A 25106-nucleotide genomic window follows, 5' to 3' on the forward strand; every position below is an offset into this window, starting at 1 on the left:
GTAAATAAAACCAAGATGTTCAAGCAGGTGCAATTGTGGTTTATCAGACTCAATTCTGGATCTGGGATGATTTTCACTAGACTGTGTGTACATGTGTGCATGTGTATGTGCATGTGTGTATGTGTTTGAGAGGTTGTTACCAAATCAGAGTTTGTATTTAACACATTTTCACAGCTGATTTGTCTGATTCTATGTGTTACTTTAAAACATGCAGTACGTATTTGGGGGTAGGCCTGGGGAGCCATGATTGTGTTAGACAAAACTGGTTGAGGAAGTTTATAATAGAACCACCTCCTTTTTGTAACTTAGATGTAGCTGAGCCTTTCCAATGTCTGTTACCCAAAAGAAGTCTTTAATGACATATTAAAAAATCATGGAGTTGCATCTTATAAAAATTTTACAGTATATAAAATTATCCATAGCCATAACATGTGCACCATATGTGTTAGCACATAGGAGTATGATAAATTGGATGTGGTCAATGGGATGGGCATTAAGAAGTATTCCAAGAAGAATGCACATATGGAACATCCCTTATCCCATTCTTTACTCTGCATTGAAGTGCTAAAAAATGATTTTAAGCATAACAGTACTTCAGTCTGGGAGCAACAGATCACACACAAAAAAATATTCTTGTGCGGCCAGATGGCTCAGTTGGTTAGAGTGGGAGCGCTCAACAACAAAGTTGCCAGTTCAATTCCTGCATGGGATGGTGGGCTGCACCCCCTGCAACTAAAGATTGAAAATGGCGACTGGACTTGGAGCTGAGCTGCGCCCTCCACAACTAGATTGAAGGACAATGACTTGGAGCTGATGGGCCCTGGAGAAACACACTGTTCCCCAATACTCCCCAATAAAAATTATATTAAAAAATGTTCCATTGTTTACAGTCTCTAGTCTCTTACATTCTTACTGTTGAATTGTGTCTCCCTTATAAGATATGTTGAAGTCCTAACCCTTAGTACCTCAGAATGTGATATTTGGAAATGGGGTCTTTAACAAGGATAATTGTTAAAATGATGTCTTTACAGTGGTTTCTAATCTAGTATGACTGATGTGTACGTACAAAAAGAGAGTATTTGGAAATGGAGCTAGACACACACAGAAGGAAGACAATGTTAAGAAATGTAAGTAGAATGACGTTGAGGACACAGGAGTGGAGTGATGAATGGTGTATCTACAGGCCAAGGAATACTTGAGGCTGCCAGAAGTTAGGAGAGAGGCATGCAACACCCCTAACTCCTTCAGAGGGAGCACAGCCCTGCTAATACCTGGATTTTGGACTTGCTAGCAGACTCTCCTGACTCTCCCTTGCTGGCGTTGATGAAGGAAGCCACCACATAGACAGGCCCTTCTCCAGAATAAAACTGGTATTAGTTTCTATGGCTGCATGACAACTACCATAAACTTAGTGGATCAAAACTAGATATACTTATTATCTCATAGTTTTCATGGATCAGGAGCCTTGGCACTGCTTAACTGGGTCTTCCACTCAGGGCCTCTCAAGGCTATAATCAAGGTGTCAGCCAGGGCTGTGCTCCAATCTGAGGATTGGGTTCCTCTTCCGGGCTCACTGGTTGTTAGCAGAATTCAGTGCCTTCCAGGTGTAGGACGGAGGCCTTCGGGTCCTAGAGACTTCTCACCTTTCCCTGGCATATGGCTCTCTCCTAATGTGGCAGTTTGCTTCAAGATCAATAGGAGGGCATCGCTACTTCTTTGAATAGTTCTGACTTCTTCCATCTCTGCTGTCTAGAGCCTCTTTGAAAGGGCTCACCTCATTAGGTCAGGCCCACCTAGGGTTATTTCCCCTTTGCTTAAAGTTAACTGATTAGGAATTTTAATTACATCTACAAAAACTTTAACCTTTTCAATATAAATAACCTAAGCAATGGAGTGATATTTCATCATATTCACTGGACCCACCCACACTAAAAGGGAAGGCTTTATTCAGGGCAAGTACACCTGCAGATGGGAACCTTGGGGCCATCTTAGAATCCTGCCTACCACAACTGGCATGTCTAAGTACTATCTGTGAGCTTTACTTCTACTTGGCTCCTGTAGTTTATATTTTAGCAAAGTATTTTTGCAATACTGTACTAATATTATACTATAGTGGCAATAGCAAAACATTTGATTAAATTTACCTTTAATAAAATTAGATTTCTACTAAACGTAATATTTACATAAAAGCTATTTTGTAACAATTCAAAACCACATCTACTCTAGACTAACATCCTCACAATCTGTGTGCATGAAACACAAAGACAGAGTTATACTTTTTTAAAACGGGGCAATGGTCAGTGATTGAAGAAGAAACTGTTCAGAAGCTAGAATGGGGAAAATGAAGGTAGTTTGCTCCATTAAATAAGCATCGTCTGTGAGCATAGGGAAGCAACGTCTGTATCAGCGTAGACTTAACAGCTTTTCCTTTTTTATTCCTGTGGCAAAGCACTTTGTGATGGAGCCAACCTTGATTACTGCTGTTGAAATGGCAAGCCTGGCTATGTTTGGTCCTCCTGAGGTGGCAATCTGTGGCGAGGTCAAACACTCCAGATCACACCACATAATTTGCAATGTCTTTATGCCAAATCACCTCACTGAGGGAAGGAGCGGGAAGCAAAGAAATTTCAACAGTTTCTCTATAAAGATGTACTGTTTACACAGTTGTATTTTCTTTACTCAGAGGTAAATGCATTTTATGTCTTTGAATAGTTTTAAATTAGACAGATTTTTTTTTTGCCCGTTTTGTCAACTGATAACTCCAAGTACATCCAAATTTCACTCATATTCATTCATTTAAATGGCAGAACTGACCAGATAAGTTTATTAAAATACGTTGTTTGAAAACAATTTTGACTCAGTTTTTAAAAATTGCAAATACATGAAAAATTGTTACAGTGTTATAAGATTGTACATAATGGCCTTATGAAATTATAAGAGGTAAAACTGTTTCATAAAAACTATGAAATATCTTAATTCAAACTTCACATATGAAAATATACTCTTTATGCAACACTGAACAGTTAAGGCCACAACACTTGAAAAAGAGTCTGACATACACATATTTTGAAATTGCTTGTCAAAAATATTAGCATAAATAAATATCAAAACTGGTCATACAATTCAAAGCAAATAAAACATATTATTAACTTATATCTTTAAGATTTTTACCAGAAATATTTCTTCAGAAGTTATGTTTTTCACAGATAAATTATACTGTACTTGGTGACCACATATGTATTTAAAGTATTACACAATATTTTGATGTTTTTGCTGAATTTTGGCGTGAAGTAGCTTGACGATTTTGCCCCTTGTTGTCCTGGTAGTCATCTCTGTTGTTTTTATAAGGTATTTGATCTCCCATTGGTTTTATTTCTGAGAGTGGCTCATTATTATTCTCCATAACTTTTTGACTTATCGATGACAGTCGCTTAAAGAAGAAAATCTAGAGAAAACACAGAAAGAATGCATTTCATTAAGTGAGATATTCACTTAATAGTATTTTGGGTTATAATTTTCAACAAGTCTTAATATTGTTGCATCACATCTTTATGGGGCATCATATATACATTCTTAGCATCCATCAGGATTTTTTCTTTGACCAATGACAATCATCATTCCTCCCTAAAACAAGACCCTTCAAGGTTTACCCTTCAACAACAACCCATACTATCATCTTCAAGTGAACAGATACTGAAAATGTTAACTACAAAAGAAATCTATGACAGAACCTTCTAAAACATTTCTTCAGAAAGAAGAAAAAGGATCCCAGAAAGGACATCTGAGATGTAAAAAGGAATGGTGAGTAAAGGAAGTGGTCTAAAAAATAATAATAGCATTTAATTTGTGAGGTTAGAAAAATTAAAATTCTGGATACATTAACATCTAAAATGGGAAGGAAGGGGTGACAGGAGAGAAAATACTTCTAAGATCCTGGTATTATTTGGGGAAAAGTTAGGAACATTGATTAGCTTTAGATTTTAGGTATGTGTGTTAAAAATTTAAAAGACAAAACAAAGCCTATACACCATTTACAAAAGACACATCTAAAACACAAGAAAAAGTAAAGAGTGAAAAAGAAAAAGATTCATTTCCAGTCAAGATGGTAGAGTAGGTAAATGGTGTGCTTGCCTCCTCTCATGACCACATCAAAATTACAACTAAACTACAGAACAACCATCGAGAATCGCCTGAAGTCTAGCTGAATAGAAGCCCTACAACTAAGGACATACAGAAGAAGCCACCATGAGAATGCTAGGAGGGGCAGAGATGCAGAATGGACTGGTCCCACACCTGCACATGACCATTTAAAATCGTAAGAGATAACTTGGCTGCAGAGATACCCCCTGGAGGAGCGAGGGGTCCCAGACCCACACCAGGCTCCCCAGTCTAGGGTTCAACTGCTGGGGAGAAAAGTCCCCACAACATCTGGGTGCAAAAACCAGTGGAGATTGTGGCTGAGTGAGAGGAGGGCGACTGGAGTCCCAGGCATTCCTCTTAAAGAACCCATGCACGGACTTACTCGCTGACTGACTCACTTGCTCTGAGCTCCAGCACTGGGGCAGCAGCCCGAAAGACACCAGGGACAAATGGGAAGGAAATGAATTGTCTGGGTTCGGGATGGGATGGAGAGACAGCTTTTTCCTAGACAGAGGAGCTGGTAGAAGCCATTGTTTCTTTGTTGAGCCCTCCCCCCTCCCCAAGTAGGCTGCTGCCATATCTGAGTCTCCATCAATCTGGCTAACACAGATCGTTTACTCCACCCTGGTGATTCCTTGAGACCCAACCCAACCAACTTTCTGGCATACCCAAGTCGCTTCCAGTGGCTTTCCCATATAAGTGACCTGTCTTGGCCTATGCTGCAGACTTTCCTCAAGTCTTTCAAAGGTTCACAAACTCCAAACAAGCAGCATCTGCCTTGGGCATGCCCCGTACCTCTTTCTGAGCAGCCCTAAGCCCTGCAATAGTGACAGCCTGCCTTGGGTCGTGGCTTGGTCTCTCAAGGCACCTTCAAGCCCAGCATGGGTGGTGGCCATATGTGGATTGCTTTGTGGCTCATGCCAGGTGGCTCTGGGAAGGGCACAGCCTGTGCCTGAAATTGGCCGGCAGTGGGGCCCCTCCCTGAAGACCACAGGGCAGGCATTCCTGGCAGGCAGACCAAGCTGGAGCAATACCCAGCCACCTCCAAGGATGACACACCCAAAGGGCAGACTAGGCAGGCACCAGAGCCCTCCTAAAGCGAATCCTGCTCCATAGGGTCATCCCCTGCACAACAACTCATCCACTGTAGTCACAGCCATGCCTCACAACCAATCAGCCTGAAGGTCAATCCCTTCCACTGACATGTAAACAGCAATCAAGGCTCAACTACAACAGGAGGGCACACAAGACCCACACAAAGGACATACCTGGAGCACCTGGCTCAGGTGACCAGGGAGGCTGCGCCACTGGGCATCACAGCACACCTACTACATAAGGCTACTCTCCTAAGACCAGGAGGCATAGCACCTCCACCTAATACATAGAAACAAACACAGGGAGGCAGCCAAAATGGGGAGACGAAGAGACATGTCCCAAATGAAAGAACAGAACAAAGCTCCAGAAAAAGAGCTAAACAAAATGGAGACAGGCAATATACCAGGTGCAGAGTTCAAAACACTGGTTATAAGGATGTTCAATGAACTCAAAGAGAACTTCAACAAAGAGATAGGAAACATAAAAATGGAGATAGAAAACATAAAAAAGAACCAGTCAGAAATAAAGACTAGCTGAAATGAAGAATATATTAGAGGGAATCAACAGTACGGTGTTTCCCCAAAAATAAGACCTAGCCAGATCATTAGCTCTAATGCGTCTTTTGGAGCAAAAATTAATATAAGACCTGGTCTTATTTTAATATAATGTTAAGACCGGGTCTCTATAATATAATATCCGTCCTTATTTTAATATAATGTAAGAGCAGGTATAATATAATATAGTACTGGGTCTTATATTAATTTTTGCTCCAAAAGACGCATTAGAGCTGATGGTCTGGGTAGGTCTTATTTTCAGGGAAACATGGTAGATTAGATGAAACACAGGATCGAATCAGTGATTTAGAAGATAAAGTAGCCGAAACCATCCAATCAGAAAGAAAAAAAGATTCCAAAAAAAATGAGGATAGTTTAAGGGGCCTCTGGGACAACACGAAGCATACCAACATTTGCTTCATAGGGGTACCAGAAAGAGAAGAGAGAGAGCAAGGAATTGAAAACCTATTTGAAGAAATAATGATGGAAAACTTCCCTAACCTAATGAAGGAAATAGACATACAAGTCCAGGAAGTATAGAGAGTCCCAAACAAGATGAACCCAAAGAGGCCCACACCAAGACACATCATAACTAAAATGCCAAAGGTTAAAGACAAAGAGAGACTGTTAAAAGCAGCAAGAGAAAAGCAGTTAGTTACCTACAAGGGCACTCCCATAAGACTGTCACCTGATTTCTCAACAGAAACTTTGCAGGCCAGAAGGGACTGGCAGAAAATATTTGAAGTGATGAAAAGCAAGGACCTACAACCAAGATTACTCTACGCAGCAAAGCTATCATTTATAATTGAAGGACAGATAAAGAGCTTCCCAGACAAGAAAAAGCTAAAGGAGTTCATTGCACCCAAACCAGCATTATAAGAAATGTAAGAGGAACTTCAAGTTGAAGAAAAATAATAATAAAATGTCGATAACTACATATCTATCAATAATTACATTCAATGTAAATGGATTAAATGCTCTAATCAAAAGACATAGGGTGGCTGAATTGATAAGTAAACAAGACCCTTACATATGCTGCCTACAAGAGACTCACTTAAGATTGAAAGAGACACACAGACTTAGTTACAAGATGGGAAAAAGTTATTTCATGAAAATGAAAACCAAACCAAATCAAAGCAAGCTGTGGTAGCAATATTTATACCAGACAACATAGTCTTTAAAAGAAAGGCTATAACAAAAGACAAAAAACCCAGTAATCCCACTTCTGGGTATTTATCTGAAGAAACCCAAAATGCTACTTTGAGAGGATGTGTGCATCCATATCATCCATATATTCATTACAGCATTGTTTGTAATGGCCAAGATGTGGAGGCAGCTTGGGCGACCGTCAGTCATCGAATAGATAAAGAGTAGGTCGAACATATATATAATGGAATATTGCTCGGCCATGGAAGGGAATGGGTTTTTGCCATCTGCGGCGGCATGGATGGACCTGGAGGGTATTGTGCTGACTAGGGTAGTCAGACAGCAAAAGACAGAAGCAATGTGATTTTACCTATATGTGGAATCTGAAGAACAAAATGAACAAACAAAACAGAAACAAACTTACAGATACAGAGAACATTTTGATTGATGGTTGCCAGATGGGAGGGAGGTTGTGGGGGGTGAGTCTAAATGGGGAAGGACTTAAGAAGCACAAATTGGTAGTTACAAAATAGTCATGGGGATGTAAAGTAAATAGGGAATATAGTTATTAATATAGTAATAACTATGTATAGTGCCAGGTGGGTATTAGATTAGTCGGGGGATCAGTTCTTAAATTATATAAATGTCTAACCACTATGCTGTACACATGAACTTAATATAAAATAACATATATATATATTTCCCTTCTTCTGCCCGCCCCCTCCTGTTCAAGCCGTTGTTTCTCAGTCTAGTTGTGTAGGACACAGCTCCCTGGCCCATGCTGGTATTATGAGCCTTGTGCTCCTCCTGGCTGAGGCAGTAGGTCACCGGTCATCAGTCGGCCACTCACAGCAGCTCACGGCAGCTCTCGCCGGCTGCCAGTCACTCATGCTGGCCACTGGCTGCTCCTGGCAGCACACGGTAGCCCACGGCAGCACAGCACCCTACAGCAGTTCACGCTGACCTCTGGCTGCTCACGGCAGCCCAGTTCCAGGGAGAGCTGTTGTTCACAATCTTAGCTGTAGAGGGTACAGCTCACTGGCCCATGTGGGAATTGAACTGGCAACCTCAGCTTTAGGAGCACTGCACTCCAACCACCTGAGCCACCGGGCGGGCCCAATATAAAATAATATTGAATGTCAATTGTAATTGAAAAATTAAAAGGGGTGGCGAAAGGAGCAGGGAAGTAAGAGGTTCAAATTTCTAGGTATAAAACAAATAAGTCATGGAGATATAATGTACAGCACAGGGAATATAGTCAATAATATTGTGATAGCAATATTATTGTGGTACAGTGTCAGATGGTTGCTGGACTTATCATGGTGATCACTTCTTTAGGTATATAAATGTTGAATAACTATGGTGTACACCTGAAACTAGTATAATATTCTGTTAGCTATATTTTAATAAAAATCTCTAAAAATGAAAAGAGATACATGAGGAAAATGCTAATATAGCTATATTAATATCAGACAAAATAAACCCGCATTTTTTAGGGATGAAGAATATTATAAATAGTAAGATGATAGATTTAAACCTAACTGTATCAATAATCAGATTAAATATAAATTGTCTAAATGCTCCAAAGAAAAGGCAGATATTTTTCAGATTAGATAAAAAAAAAAAAGACCCATCAATATGCTGCCTGTATTAAATGTATTTCAAATTTTTAAAAAAAAATTTATTGGGGTGACAATTGTTAGTAAAATTACATAGATTTCAGGTGTACAATTCTGTATTACATCATCTATAAATCCCATTGTGTGTTCACCACCCAGAGTCAGTTTTCCTTCCATCGCCATATATTTGATCCCCCTTACCCTCATCTACCACCCCCCACACTGCATTTCAATTTTAAAATCACAAATGGGTTAAAAGCAAGAGGAGGGAAAAAGATATACCATTATAAGTAAAATCAAAAGAAAGTGAGAACGGCTATATAATATCAGAACAAGTAGATTTCAGAGCAAATATCATTGGGATAAAGAAGGCAATTTCATAATAATAAAGGGGTCAATTAAAAGACTATAATTATCCTAAACATTACGGAATCTAACAACAGCTGTAAAATATATGAAGCAAAAACTAATATAAGTACAGGATAAATCTACAGTTATAGTCAGGTACTTTAATAGCCCTCAAGAACAGAACAAGTACAAAGAAAATCAAGAAGGATAACGAACACTTGACCTACTTCACATTGACAGGACAACTCCACCCAACAGCAGCATTTTTCGCAACCTTCTTCTCAAGTGCACATGGAATACTTAGCAAGATAAACCTGATTCTGGGCCTTAAAATTTAAAAGGTTGGGTCACTAAATTTAAAAGGACTCAAGTCAAGTATGTTCTCCCGTCACAACATAATTAAATTAGAAATTAATAACAGAAAGATCTCTGGAAAATTCCAAACATGCTGAAAATAACCCATGAGTGAAAGAAGAAATCATATGGGAATTCAGGAAGTTATTTTGAATTGAATGAAAATGAAAATCAGTGACCCCAACTTTTATGTTAAGAAACTAGAAAAAGAATAGGGCCGGCCCGGTGGCTCAGCTGGTTGGAGCTCGGTGCTCCTAACTCCGAAGGCTGCTGGTTTGATTCCCACATGGGCCACTGGGCTCTCAACCACAAGGTTGCCAGTTCAATTCCTCGAGTCCTGCAAGGGATGGTGGGCTCCGTCCCCTGCAACTAAGATTGAACACAGCACCTTGAGCTGAGCTGCCGCTGAGCTCCCGGATGGCCCAGTTGGTTGGAGCGTGTCCTCTCAACCACAAGGTTGCCGGTTCGACTCCCGCAAGGGATGGTGGGCTGTGCCCCCTGCAACTAGCAACGGCAACTGGACCTGGAGCTGAGCTGCGCCCTCCACAACTAAGACTGAAAGGACAACAACTTGAAGCTGAACGGCACCCTCCACAACTAAGATTGAAAGGACAACAACTTGACTTGGAAAAAAGTCCTGGAATTACACACTGTTCCCCAATAAAATCCTGTTCCCCTTCCCCAATAAAATCTTTAAAAAAAAAAAAAAGAAACTAGAAAAAAGAAGAGCAAATTAAATCCAAATTAAGTAGAAGGAAGGAAATAAGAAATAATAAAGACCATAGGGGATATTAATAAAATAGAAAACAATACAGAAATATCAATGAAGCCAAATACTGGTTCATTTAAAAGATCAATAAAATTGATAAACTTCTAACAGTTAATCAGGGAATAAAAACAGAAAACACAAAATAAATCTGACAAAATATATGCAAGACCTATACACTGAAAAGTACGAAACATTGCTAAGAGAAATTTAAGAAGACATCAATAAATGGAGAGAAATATCATCTTCATGAGTTAGGGGACTTAATATTGTTAAGATGTTAATTCTCCCCAAATTCATCTATAGTTTCAAAGCAATTCCAATCAAAATCCCGACTGGCATTTCTGGTCTCAGTAATTGACAAACTGATTCTAAAAATTCACACGGAAATGCAAAGGGTCTAGAACACCTAAATCAAGTTTGGAAAAGAACAAAGTTGGAGAACTAACACTTGTTGATTTCAAGACTTATTATAAAGCTACAGTAATCAAAACAGTGTGGTATTGGCGTAAGATAAACTGATCAAAGGAACAGAATACAGAGTGCAGAAATAGGCCCACAAAAAGTCAACTGATTTATGACAAAGATGTAAAGGCAATTCAGTAGAGAAAGGCTAGTCTTTTTTCCAACAAATAGTGCTAGAACAACTGATGTCCATATGTTAATAAACATGAACTTCAATCCCTACCTTCACCATATAAAAAAATTAACTCAAAATAGAATATAATTCTGCAATAAATATAAAGGAATTAACTATTGATACTGCATGGATGAATCTCAAAACAATTATGCTGAACGAAGGAAGCCAAACCGAAAAAGAGAGTACATAGTGTAGGATTTGCAAAAACCTAGAACTTGCAAAATAATGTATGATTACAGAAAGCAGATGAGTGGTTTACTGAGGATGGCAGGGGATGGGGGGTGTATATAGGGATCACAAAGTGTCACAAAGAACCTTCTGCCTATAATGGCACTGTTCACTCTCTTGATTGTGATTATGGTTTCCTAGGTGTATACATATATCAAAACTAATCAAATTACATACTTTTAATATGTGCAGTTTATTATATATACATTATACCTCAATAAAGCTACTTTTAAAAAGCAGAGGCGTAATTATTGGGTGAGCCTGAAAGAGACAATCTCAGGTTGTAAGCCTGGGAAAAACTGAGAGACCGCATGTATACTGCAGATTTTCCTCACAAGGTAAAGCTGATTGTGTGCTTGAGGTGAACATGCGGAGCTACAGCTGTGATGGTGAACAAAGCGTAGCATCAGAGAAAGGTAGTTGCCAGGAAAGGCAAGTATCCACAGGCATAGTTTTGGTGGAGAAATTCTCCTCTCAGACTCTTTTATTTATGGTAGTGACAATGCATAAGAAATCTATTCACTGTGAACTGGCATGGGGAACTATCCCGGGAATCTGCCATGTTCCAGCTAGTTTCTGAGGGAAGGCACTGGATCTTTAACCTGTGTATCTGCAGCCTCTAGCCTTGTGCCTGGCACATAAGATATACCCAATTAATATATGCTAAATAAATACACACATAAACTAACTCCATGATGGAAAAAAGTTCTTTTTAATAACTGAAAAGCTTATTGCTTTTTTCATTAACTTACTTGGGTGGAAGGAAATTAAGCCAGTAACACAATTTCCTCAGTGGCTAACTGTGGATCCAAATAATCAGCACTGACTACACTTTAGAAAAGCAATATTTGGTAATTTCCAGATGTGACAATCACCTATCAAAAGATTGCTGCTGCCAATTAAAGTCATGAGCCCTAACCTGGCTATCTGAAATGTTAAAATCATCAAAACAAAATTCAATGGTGAATTCTGTCTTGCAGATACCAAGAATGCAATTCTTTCTTTTTCTTTTTGTCAGATTATCTTTGGAGTGTCTGTCTAATTAAGTGGGTGTGTGGGTGTGTGTGTGTGTGTGTGTGTGTGCAGAATCTCAAACACATGTTTATTTTGATATGAGTTAATGCAACATTAATTTTCCAAGTTTTAAAAAGTTTGATTTGTTTGGCTTGGATGGTGTAAATAGGTCAAAGACATTCTAGATTAAAAAAATGTCATGCGGGAATGATAAAAGTCTCACCCAAATCATCTACTTCCTTTTTAAAATATGAAGAATAACAGCATATTCCTTAAGTAGGGAATATACTTATTACTGTTTTTTGATTTTTAAAATATAATTTTCATTACCTTTTGTTTCCTTCCTTTAACCTAGGAAATATGTGTTTGCTGAAATATATTTTTCCATTGGGTATAAATGAAAATTTAAGCAGAATCGAAGTTTAAGATGAATTCTTCAGCCTGGCACTTGCAGCCCTGTGTATCCTCACCTTTGTCCCATCGACTGGTGCTGGCACTAGGGGGCCTTGCCTGTTGTGCTCCTACAGGCGCCTGCCACTCTGCCTCCCACACGGCATCCCTTTCCTGGCTCTGCCCTCTCTCCTGTCTTGCGCACCCAAATCCTACCACATATGGACAATGATGAAGACTGGAGAGTCTGAAACATTCCTGAAACTTGACTGCGTGTTCTAGAATACACATTTTCATTCGGTTGGAGGGTGTGTTTTCAAATACTTTTTTCTGCTGTTTCACTTCACTTTTCCTCTCCTTAGATTTTTACGTCTCCTGACTCCTTTACTTTTCATCTTCCTCCCTCATATTTGATTTTCTTTTCCTGAGTCTTTCCCTGAGCTCTTAAAATTGGAAAATCTATTCACAGCGACACTATGAAGCATAGTAGAGTACCTGTTAAATGTTCTGGTTTCCTAGACAGAGAATCTAAAAAGTTCCTAAACCTTGATCAAATGCTGATGATATATCTGTTATAATTCTAAGGACAATTCCAAAGTGTCATTTGAGCCAGGTCATGACTACCTTTTTGGGTAAAATAATCCAAATTTATAAGATAATGTTTATAAACATAAAAATGGTCATGACGTAATTTTTAGGAAAAGATAACAACATGGGGATCAGGGCCAAAATAACTTGAAATTGCTGATGTAATTCTGAGAGGAATTTCAGAGTGGCCTATACCTCCAAAGATGGCAAGACAGGTTGTTTACTACTCTAAGCGTGGCTCCTAGTTTTGCATCATCATCCTTTCCTCTTTCTTACTCCCTTACAGTTTACAATTCAATGTCAACCAAAAACGTCTACTGAGCATTTACCACGTACCAGGAACTGTGATAAGTGCTAAGGATATACTGGAAAGCAAAACAGAAAATCATTTCTGTCCTCATGGAGCTGAAGGCCAGTGGGAAGATAGAGCCATAAAGCAAATATATAAATGACTATGTAATTGCAAATTGTGTTAAATACTAAGAAGAATAAAAATGGTGTTTATGTGACAGAATAATAGTGAGATATAATAATTTATATAAGTGCTGCTGGTCACAAAAGGCCTCTATTTGGAAATAACATTTAAGCTGAGACCTGAAGGTTGAACAGTAAGAATTAACAAGGCCTTTCATTTATCTTTTCTTCCACGTTTCCTCTTTTACTGTGAAATGTAGTCTCATGATTAAAGAAAGTTTTCCTGCAAGTGAAAAGAGTAACTTACTTCCAAGGAGAAGAAATGTATTCATCAGACTTTTAATAACTCCAAACCAGGTATTAGTCGTCTCCTGAGAGACTGAAGTAACATGGCATAATGTTTTCTAAGCACAATTATCTTTATGTTTTCATTTATCCTCTCTATTTTGTGGCTTTGCCTTACCCTCTTCTAGGCTGTCATGATTATTATACTCTTATAATTTAATAAACTTCATTTATGAATCTTTTATTGCATGATGAATCAGCATGGATGGGATGATTGAAAGAAATATGCTATTAAATTTTGGCAGAACAACCTGAGTCACAATCTAAAGTCCAATAAAGAAATAAATATCCACGTTAAAAATGCGAAACATCACCTGAAATTCTTCACATTTCTGGGCCATAAAAACTTATATTAAGGGAGTTAAATTATGTGGATTACCACATCAAAAGTAGAAGGAGCAATTCAATACTTTGGTCTTAACATTAAAATGAAAAGTTCATTTCACTTACCTTCTTTGACACTTTAATGTCTTTACCTGGCGTGGGTTCATCTTTCAGGAATTCTGAAGAACTGAAATTTGCACGATAATACATGCTTCCTATAATAGAATATATTTAGAAAAATTTTTTCTAACTAATGAGACAAAGAAAAGCCCTGATGTTTTCAGCGAAACTCTATCAAGTCTGAATTATGGGGTAATACTAAAAAAGCGTATCACTGGGGTAGTGGACAAGGTCTACACTGCTTATATGCTGAAAAGTTGAGCAAAAAGCTCAGAATGACCTGATCAATTCTGTAAATATTTAAATGACCAGTACCCAAATATAGCTACAAAAGTAACAGTAAATGTTAGGGAAGACTTCTGTAAAATATAAATTACCTTTTTAAAAATTAACCTAGTTATAATTAAATTCTTTTTACTCAACTGGACGTGTTATTTTTCCCATTCCAAATTAATCCACATGTTATATAGTGGAATAATGATCTTTAAAGTATATTCATGAAGCATATGCATTCTTTTAATTTATATTATCATCTACTTAAATCGTACATTTAAGTTCTTTTTAACATTTTAGGCTATATGTTAAGAATACTTAAGAGATGACAAATATTTTAACCTTTTTCTTTAAACATTCTAAAACTTACTTCTCTTTCTATAGAAGTTAGAAGGGAAAAATATTAAGGGAACTTCCTTCTCTGCTTAAGTTCAGATCAATTATCTACTATTATGAAAGTTATTTTTAATGAAAACACAGTAAAAGGCACCCTGTGATGTGATGGTGTGGAAAGAGGGGTCATACCGCAAAAACGGATGATTTGGGTGTAGAAAACATAGGTCTCATGGACAATCACAGTCTCTTCTATCTTGTGGCACCTGTTCTCTGACACCAACAGCTAAGCCTGGGTAAGGATTCCTCTTAAATGTCCGGGGTAAGATGGAAAACTCAGGTCTGGGCTCTGGGGGAAATAACTAGATGGCTTGGTGTGGCGCTAGGCCAGCCTGGTCATCGGCAATGGGGTCTGGCAGTGCTCACCAGAGATATAAATCGAAATTTGGGGCAAAAGCTCAAGTTAATACTACTAATTGAAAAAAAAAAAAGGTAGTTAAAAGATTGTCCTAAACCACTTGACATTGACACATGAGCAGCTAGGAGTAATGCGAATATTTTTATATGAAGGACCTATGGTGGTTATCAATGAGAACAAACAAGCCTATGTCACATACTTCATAGCTTGTTATGAGGGTCATGTGAGAGTAATAAGCGTAAAATAGAATACATGTGTGTAAGCTATAATTACTCAAGTATGGCACATATACGCATATAGATATATGTATGCATGTTATGTATCTAGCCTTTTTTAAAAAAGTCTTCTTTTGAAGTCAAATGGGCTCACACCTTTTGGATTTTCATTGTAGTCACAAACTGACCATTCCTCTTCGCTGGGTTTTTTGTCCTATAAACAATAAAGAAACAATATAATAAACATATTTGTGCTGTACTAGAAAACCTAGTCTTACTTTCTAAGCGGGGTTCCAGAGTTGGCCTGCAGCTAACAAAATAAACATGTGACTATTACTTCACTTTGCTGGGCTCTTGTCTTAGATAGCAAGTGATTGTTAATGTCACTCTTAGCTTAAAATTGTATGAGTCAAAAAAAACACACTATATGATTCAAGAATTCTACTAAAAGAAGATTTAGGAACATTAATCAATATATGAATTAGCTCAGTATCTTACAATACCAAATTGGACTTTAATGAATTCAAAGGTAAAGAACTTTAGGGACCACTCTAACTAGAACTCATAAATGTTCCTTATAAACAGAATCTTTCCCTCCCTCTTAAAACTGCTAGAATACTTTTTCAGTGCGAGTTAGAAAAAAGAAGGATCGAGAAAGAGAATGACCTCTATAGCACAATATCATTTTTTAAATTAAAAATACATGCACACAAAACACACTTTAAAAGGACACATTCAAATAAAAGGACAAGCATGTTTCAGTGGTTGTTTATGTTAGAGAGAAGGGGAATGGGGTTAAAAGGAGACCGATTTAAACAAAGGGAGAGGAGCCTTGCTCAGACCAATAACGACAGTGTTTCATCAACGATAAGGCATGATTAACTAACTCAGTATTCCACGCAAGAGGTCCAAAAAATGAAAACGAATCAATACAGTGTCGTTCAGTTTGGGTTTCTGAATTCTACGCCTCTGAAATTAATCCAGGGTAGTGACAGCAAATGAATGATTTCAAACCTACCAAAGATCTCCTAGCAGAGTCACTGTTAGGCAACACTGCCAAATGGAAGAGACGTTTCTGGCATCCCTTGCTCTACTTCCAGGATGCCTTTTTCTTCCTCAGTGATACCGCCTCCTATTCCTCCTATAAATGCTTCCTTCTAGACTACAGCTCTGCAGAGCTGGTCACAACCTCAAATACTGCTGTGGGCAACTTTCGTTTCGCCCTATACATGTAAATACACATGTACATCGGCACGCACACATCCCATTTCTGCCACCAGCACCGGGCTCCTAACTTTGTAATTTCATCATTTCAAGGACCCAGTGCGGAACTTGTTAATTTCTCAACAGTACACGACACTGGCCTGTATCAGTTAATTTCCACTCCTGCAGGGAAAAGAATGCTACCAAGAAGTGTGGAAAGAAGGCTAGAAACAAAGTGTGCCTCATTCATAAAATTGCCAAGCTTTTCCTACAGTACCCGAACAAAGTTATTCATAGAAGTATTTCTGCTTCCACAGAAGTTGGAATCTGCCCTCTGCAGACCAGGGAACCCATATACTTTTTCTTAAGCATGATCTCAGGATTGAAGCATGTATCATCATACATTTTCAATGGTTGCCAATACCTTTTCAACTGAGTTGTCACTGGTTTCACTGCAGCTATCTGCAGGAACATTTTCATTGTCTACCACAGCTTTCTTCTCGCCTTCCAGATGTGCACCAATTTCCTCACCGCTGTCTTCTGAATCTTCGTCTTCCGAAAGTCTGTTATCCTGTCACAAAATTGACAATTAGGGAAGTTAGATTTTCTTTTTTAAAAACCAGAGATTTGATACTACTTTCATAAATAATGTATACCATCTCAAAGAACACACAGATATGAATTCAAAAACTGAATTCAAAGAAATAAAATACTGCATAACCCACACTGCATATCAAGTGACTATATTACCAAGGATTTTGTACATGTTGCTCGATTTCATTTTTAATGACTAGGATTCCCCAAATTCTATTAGCACCTATGGAAAGGTTAAAATGGAAAAAAAAAAATGCTTTCAGGGCTGTCTCAAAAGAATGCTTTTAAACTTTAAAGAAGTTAAAAAGCTTTCTATCTACTGTCACATTATACCATAATCATGTCTACATATTCATTATGTTCATTTTCCAAAACATAGGGATTTAAAATCACTTCAGAAGTACACTTTACTGATATTCACGAGAGGTAAGTATAATTACTTACATTGCAGGAAAAAGACAAAGGGACATAGGCAGTTTAAGTGGTTTGCTCTTAGTTACTTACAGCAGAAGGAAAACCAAACTGAAGCACAACTTAGTCCATCTGACTCCTGCCCAGCTAATCCAAATGATATAACAGCCTGTCTGTTGATTTGATAGTCTGGGTGCAAATCATGTGATGCTTAGTAAGTATAGACATGAAACATTAGTTTTATCCTTTATTCTATATTGAGATTTCTTTTTATTTGCAATTTCATATTTGGGGTGGAATACTGCTTATTTTTTGTCATTAAGAGATTAGGCTCATTGGATTTTGTCCTATGCTTTTCATTTATGTGCATCACTGAAGGTACAATGACCTCTGATAGGTGAGGCAGCAAGTAATTGGAACCATTCGCTCCCTTGAAGAATGGTTTTCCAAAGTTCACCTTGGCCCCACTTGCCTCACACCACATGGAACTTTATGTCCCTTCAACACTAACTGCCTTCTCGTGGTCCAATTCCTAAGTGGCTGTTTGGTTAAGGACCAGCCTGACACCCAACAGAATCTTTAGTGGATGGTTTGAAAACAATGCCTCTAATAATTAACTCACCTTTCTTCTGGCAAAAACAAAAATACTACAGCTCAGACTAGGAGAGGATATGTTTATATTTCACACCTTAGTAACAGATCTAACTGGCATCCTCAAGCCAGTAGCCCTAACAGTGTGGCCTAATCGCATTCCCAGTGAGGACAAGCAATCCGGAAGTGAGGCCTTGAAACTTAAAAAAGAATTTCAGAAGTTACTCTGGGAGGGCTTGACTTAGGTTAATCAAAGGCCAGGAGAAGTGCACGCTAGAGGGGAACGCAGGAGAGGAGAACAGGGTACCAGGGCAGACATGCTTAGGATGGGGAGGGTTAACTACAAGGTAGCTACTATTTACCAAGAACTTCTAAGGCTTTCTTTTTTTCTGCACGGTTTCCCCCCTAAGTGACTTATATTATTTATTAGGCCTAGTCAGGTATACATTATGGATAGCTAAAATGAACAGACACAGCTTGACTCTGGAAGGGAATGGAAAGCAAGATTACTAGATTTAAGACTTTGGGCTGATAAATAGATGTATTCATAAATGTATATAAATGAAGGCCAACTAGAAAGAACACTGCTCATGACACAGAATTTCAGACTCTGCCCTTCTATTTCCCAGAGGGAGGAGCAGTGAGCTGTGTTCAGGCAAAATCCTCATTACTTGGAGAGTTTGGCTATTCTAGCACCTGGGGCAATTCCAATTGTGCTAGTTAACTAACATATTAATGTAACCATGGGATATCATGATATTATAAAAAGAAACATGGAATTTTGCCTTATTTTAGAAATAAGCAAAACACTCATCTCTTTTAAATGAACTGTAATTTTACCCATTAACTTTATGAAACTCTGTAACAATGAAGAACTGTTAGAACTATATAATTTTCTAAATTTGAGAAAGCTCTTAGCAAAGGACATTTTCATGACAAATCACACCATTAATCGTAGCACTTCACACTTATTAAGCACATTTAAATTAATCTATACACATCTGGACAAATACTTTAACTCGCATACAGCACTTACCTTCAAATACAAACAACTTAGGAGAGCTTGGAAGAATACTGTCATTTTATAAAAGAAAAGATAAAAGTTTAAATACGGTCTTGTCACCAGCACCACGTAAGATGTAAGGTCATCTGGAGTGGTCAGTGGACACGCATCTTGTGTTAAGACCACAGTAAAGAAGCGTATGGGCCTGGGTACCACAAAAGGACCCTTGTTTCATTGGTCAGACAGCACTGGAAGCTGCAGTCTTTGGTCTGGCCCAGCGCACTGCTTTTTACATTGCTTAGGGGAAATACCAAGAAACCAAAGGTTCCTTCTGAGGTTTCAGTTTCCTTAGGAATCTGATCACATTGTATGCTTTAAAAACTAGAGATTGCTATCAGAAGTCAGTGTAGAGGTCACCCTGGGATGGGGGATGGGAAATGGCTGGAAGGGGGTTAAAGGGGAGCTTCTAGGGAGCTGACACTGCTGTTCCTTGATCTGGGTATTAACTACATGGGAGTGTACAGTTTGTGGAATATACATTAAGTTATACATGCACGAGATACTTTCCTGTGTGTATATTAACTTCAAAAGAGTTTTTTTTTAAGTTTTTAAAAAAGGACTATAAGGCGTAAAATTTTATGCTACAATTCTGGATTTATGACATGCCTCAATGTCATATAGGGTAGAAAATATTTTCCAAATAGGTTAATAGAGCATGGACCTTTATAACTAAGTCATATCAGGTGGGAAAATGTGTATTTTTAAGTCTCAATTTCAAGGTTTCTTTAGGACAAGAGTTAACATGTAAGTTCATGCTTAATTACACTAGAAATCACTGAGGCAGGAGTAGAGAGTGGGAAGGGCATTAAGTACAAAGACCTCAGCACTGCTTTCCAAGCCTTTCTCCATGACTCATGGCCTGAGCAAGGCACCTAATTAATGTACTTTACAGTCTATCTGTAAAATGGGCAAATGACATTAGCAACACCTACCTTGGAAGGTTTATGTCGAGATTAAAAAGATTATTTACAGAGAAAATAACAGGAGCAAACAGTATTTGTATGTAAATGTAAGTGTTTGGTGAAGGCCCCTCCGTAAAAAGTAAGATAGGATCCCTAGTGCACACAGAGGACCGTCAAAAACCAAGAAGTGAGGACACACACATTTTGGCATAATGTCCCAGGTCTTAGCACTAGAAAATAGTTCATTGAAAATGTTCACTTGTGTATTCTACGCTCTTGTACACATCCCTTTGTTCTTTTGCCCGGCAGCCAGAGAGAGTGAAGGAAGAGGGTGGCACGCCTGTCAGGAGCAGCCGGGACAGCAGGGGGACAGCAGGGAAGTGGCGGAATGGCCTGGGCTGGACTGCAGGCCGGTGCTGCTGCAGGGTATGGTGCTCCCAGACCCTCAGGTTTTCCAAGAGAATCCATCCCCAAAACATCTTTTCTATGTAAAATCTGATGTTTCAATGTTGGCAATGGATTCACATGTTTAAAAAATCACTATGTATACCAGACAAAAATAAATCTGCAGATTGTACCCATGGGCTGCCAGTTGCGACTTCCCAATTGTTAGCTTCCAATGACACTACTTTAGAATCTCTAAACTTTTCCTTCTTTTTATGTACCAACCCCTTCCTTCATTCCTAATCCTGTATTTTACCACCAAATACATTAAAGTTTGACTCTGATGAGCAAAAAGGAACACAACGCTCAGGGTACAGAACATCTTGCTGGTATAGTTTTATTCTCGTTTCACTTTTACTCTTTTATCCCCCCTCTTTTTTCTCAGAAAAATTATTTTCCTTTTAGCTTAAACAAATGCATGATACATGATTGCGCTTCATGTGTGAATTATTTTTTAAAACTATTTTGATAAAAAACCTTAGGACGCAGAGATAAATCTACGGTCCCTGTGACAGCACTGACATGTAAATTGTAGGCAAACCATAGGAGTGCGATCGGCCCTTCATCACACTATCATCACGCTGAGGGGCAGTATTTGACCCGTATATGGTGTGTAACAGCAGAATTTCATTCTACTCCGTATTTACGGGTTCTCATTACTGTAATCCATTGCATTCCCACAGATCTATTTCCATAAGCCAATTTGGGGGGGCAGTTGCTATGTTATAATTAAACAAAAGTGAGGTTCATAGAACTAAGCTCATGAGATTCAGGAGGGTATTACTGCACCTGACTCAGTGGGATTAGAAAGGAGAATTAAGAGTGGTACAGGTCACCATTTGCTGAGTACCTCCAATACATTTCATGTGTTAACTAATTATCAAAAGACCCCCCGACCCTCTTTACTAAAAGAGGGAAATAAGACTCAGAAAGGTTTAAAAAAGAAAACACTTTTCCAAGTGTCCACAACAGCTAGTTAGTGAAAGGCTGAGGTTTGAACTCATGCCTGCCTACTGGACTCCAGAACCTATGCTCTTTCCCAACTCTGTTCAAATAAACTGAAGACCATAATGGCTACTCTCAGAGTCCCCCCAACACCACTGATATTGAAAGCACTGCAGACTCCTTTTTGCTGACAGCTCACTTCAATAACATCCCAGTCTTATATACCATTGTATATAGTAACAGCAACTAAACATTTAGGATTTTCCTTTCCCAGAGCACCAAAGTCTCTGGAATACATATCCCCCTTCCTAAATTGAGAAATATGCCAATAGCACTCTTTGTCTGATATTGATTTTTCAAAGTCTAGTTCTGATTCCATGTCCCTGCAAAGCAGACTTGCTGGAGCTCACTCTTTGCTGGCTATGTGGGTTCTGCCTGGCCCTCTTCTGGGCCTCTCGCAGGCCCTCTCTGCAGCCTTCTTCTTCCTCGGCTTGGGCAGTACCTCTTTCCTGGAAAGTGTTGCTATCCCAGCTCCTTCTCACTTCCCTTTCTCAACCTCCCCTTACCTACAGATGTTGCCCTGCATTTTGTCTTCAGCTCTCTTTCCACCCTATGACTGTTGCCTCTCATTCAGCTGCACAGTTTTATCTGCATACATGTGCTGGTGACACTCAGCCGTCTCCCGAGCTCCAGACCCAGGCGTGTATCCGACTGCTGAACATCTCCTGGATCAACAAGCCCTAAAAGTCTCCCGAACCTGCCCCTACTCTTCTGTTCTCAGCCTTGGTGAACGGCACTCTTTCCAGCCAGTTCTCCAGGCCAGAAACAAGAAAGGCTTGGCCTTTTCACTCCCTCCAAACTCCATCTTTTACTAAGCCCTCCAATTCTATCCCTAAATCCCCTCGATCACATATGTACCCAATTCTCCATCCCCACTGTCCCAGTCCAGCCCCTCTCCAGTCTCTGCCTGGTCTCCTCTTACTGCCTCCTAACTGGCACCCCTGCCTCTGGTTCCGTTCCCTTCCAATCCACATTGCTGCCAGAACGATGTTACAAAAGCCCAAGTGTGGTCATATGACTCTTGCTGTCTCACGTCCTCTACAAACCCACAAGGCCCTTTGCTCTTCTAACCAGGACCAAAAATGCCCTAGGCTGCACTGACATGGACACTCTAATGGCTTCCATCAGCCTGGAAAGTCCTTGCTCTCCACACGCCCTCTGCCTGCTTAGCTTTCACGTTCCATGACTCAGTTCACTTTTCACCACTGCTCCTTGGAAGCCCTTTCCTAGCCTTTCTCTGTGGCAGCTGCAGTGCCACTCCTGAAGTACTCTCTCATACTCGCAAATTTTCTGGTCAGCCTATAGAAATAGCCAACGGTTCCTTGAGATCAGAAGCCATATCTTACTCTCTGCACACCCAGGGCACAAAACCTTTTCTTCTTATTAATTAAGGGATTTAATAAAGGAAAGTCATCGATCTGTTTTCAGATCATATTTTTATCTTTGTGCAGTCCTGGCTGAGCACATGGGGGTATCAAGAAACCAAAGGGCTTTGTTAAGCAACAGTTAAGGCAGAGTCACAGGAACTCCTCTTACCTGTTCCTTCAGGAAACCTGTGCCTACCGAATGCCCCTGACAGGGAAGAGGGCCGCAGGAGGCTGACTAAGCGGCCCTCGCTTCTTCAGAGCCACCTGGTTTGGGGAAGCATCTGCTCGCTTTTTGGCGCTTGGTATATAAATGTCAGTTGAATGAATACTATGCACCAAATACTAAGTTATGTGTCAGGTACTGGGCATTTAATACCACATTGAATTTTCACCGTAGAAAGAATGAAGGAAGGAATGACAGCGCCTTCCTCCATGGTAGCATTTTGTTTTGTATATACGTGTCCAGCAAGTTTTATCTCTCTAGTGAAATAATAACAAACATTTCAATTGCACTCACCTTAAGGGCTGCTGTTCAGCAGCAGTAGAGCCTTCTGGGGTACTCCTTTGTAGCTTACCTTTAAGTATTTTCTGCCAGAGTCCTCATTTGAAACTGTAACTCAATAGATTCTATGTACACAACTCACACTTGCCTCAAAATGATCACTGATAAACTACAGCGAAAGCCTGATCAACCAGCAGATGGGGCAATAAAGAAGGAACCAGGCAGGTATTTCAGTCTATTTAACCAAGTATTAATTCAGGTCTAGGACAGTGTTCTTTTGACCAGAACACTATGCCAGCACGAATTACTGCTTCTGAAAGTACACAACATTTTTTTGGCCAGGGAAATGTGAAGAAATGATGTTTAAAAAAATGGTTATCTAGATGAGTTCGAATACTGAGGTGGACACATTTTCTGAACATCATTTCAGTATTGGTGGCTGATTATCACTTCAGTGGAAGATGAATAACTTGCGTTTCAGCATTTCTTATCTCCCTGCAGGTTTGTCCTTTGTGAACTTCACTTCTGTCATCCATCTTAATAACCTTTTTAAATAACCATGCTTCTCACTAGAATTAACAACACAGCACATATATCTTTTAAAAGTATGAATTCTATTCTACTAACACTTTATGAATGTGGTAGAATGTGGCAGAATTTGGTAGAACCCTGCAATGCCAAATCAGCATATTTGGTTAGTTAGGGGAAACTACCAGAGATCCCTGCAGCTAAGACAAAATTTACAGTTGCTTCTAAGAATTTCTTCACTTCATATTCTAGTCTTTCTCCTTTTAGTCTTTCTCATTCAAGGAGAATAAAATGTGCAAAGAATTCAACTACACAAAATTCACAGGAAGTTTACCATCAAAATCCTCCTTGAGAAAAGAAAGTACAAGAAATCCCTCATGTCCAAAGAAGGACTGGGGAAGGAAATCAGTTGAAAAGGGAACTATGAATAAAGAACAATCAAACAAACTAGCTGCATTATATACATTGAAAATGTTAAGGGTAGACTGAAATTAGTGGAAATCTAGCCTCCAAAATTCAATATCTAAGATTAGTTTCTCTTTTCACAATTACTGACTGTATACACTTAATTTTTATTTCACTTGAAACATTCTGACAAGCAACAAACAGAATTACAGAACAGTCAACAGAGAATACATTGATAGTACATATACATCCTGGGAATGAGGTTCTGACAGTACAGTTAAAGCATGGAAATCATAGGAGTTTAGAAATACAGAATTACAGAAGACAAGAGACATTAAAGCTGACATAAACTTTTAAGAGGCAAGAACAATATTTTACAGAAAACTAGATTAATTTTAAAGTGTAATTTTTCTTAAATATTTCTTATGCAAACAACAAACATGATAGAGTAAATCATCAACCTAATAGAACGAAAGAATTTAAGAGTTAGAAGTATTGTTTTCTTATTATCGAATCCACTCCATTTTACAGATGCGGACACAGAGGCCTAATGAGTAGCTTTGCCTGGCCTATAAATACTTAAAGACTTACAATACTTCCCAATTATATGTTTAAGTTAATCCCCATTTCATTAGATAAACTGCCATTTGCCTAGACAGTAACTAAAAGAAACTACATTATTAAGATCTGAGCTCTGAATCCAACTGTCACTTGGTCGATTGTTGCAAAAGGACACATAAAATGTAGAAAAGACATCACTGTTTCTT

General features: G+C 38.9%; 1 protein-coding gene across 3 annotated transcripts in view; it reads right to left on the minus strand.

The window, feature by feature from the left end:
- Positions 1-2791: 2791 nt before the first annotated feature.
- Positions 2792-25106, minus strand: part of LOC109455937 (X-linked retinitis pigmentosa GTPase regulator) — a 58768-nt gene continuing 36453 nt past the window's right edge. For 2 of the 3 annotated variants that reach the window (XM_019747893.2, XM_074323552.1), the window contains 4 exons: positions 16952-17098; positions 15481-15538; positions 14092-14180; positions 2792-3445 (listed from right to left, as the gene is read on the minus strand). In XM_019747893.2, coding sequence (XP_019603452.2) covers positions 3242-3445; positions 14092-14180; positions 15481-15538; positions 16952-17098 — 498 coding nt within the window. In that variant the 3' untranslated portion in view covers positions 2792-3241. The remainder of the gene's footprint in view (positions 3446-14091; positions 14181-15480; positions 15539-16951; positions 17099-25106) is intronic. The other variant, XM_074323551.1, reaches the window with a different exon arrangement.

The sequence above is a fragment of the Rhinolophus sinicus genome, chromosome X (assembly GCF_036562045.2).
Source record: "Rhinolophus sinicus isolate RSC01 chromosome X, ASM3656204v1, whole genome shotgun sequence".
In the NCBI taxonomy this organism is placed as follows: domain Eukaryota; kingdom Metazoa; phylum Chordata; class Mammalia; order Chiroptera; family Rhinolophidae; genus Rhinolophus; species Rhinolophus sinicus.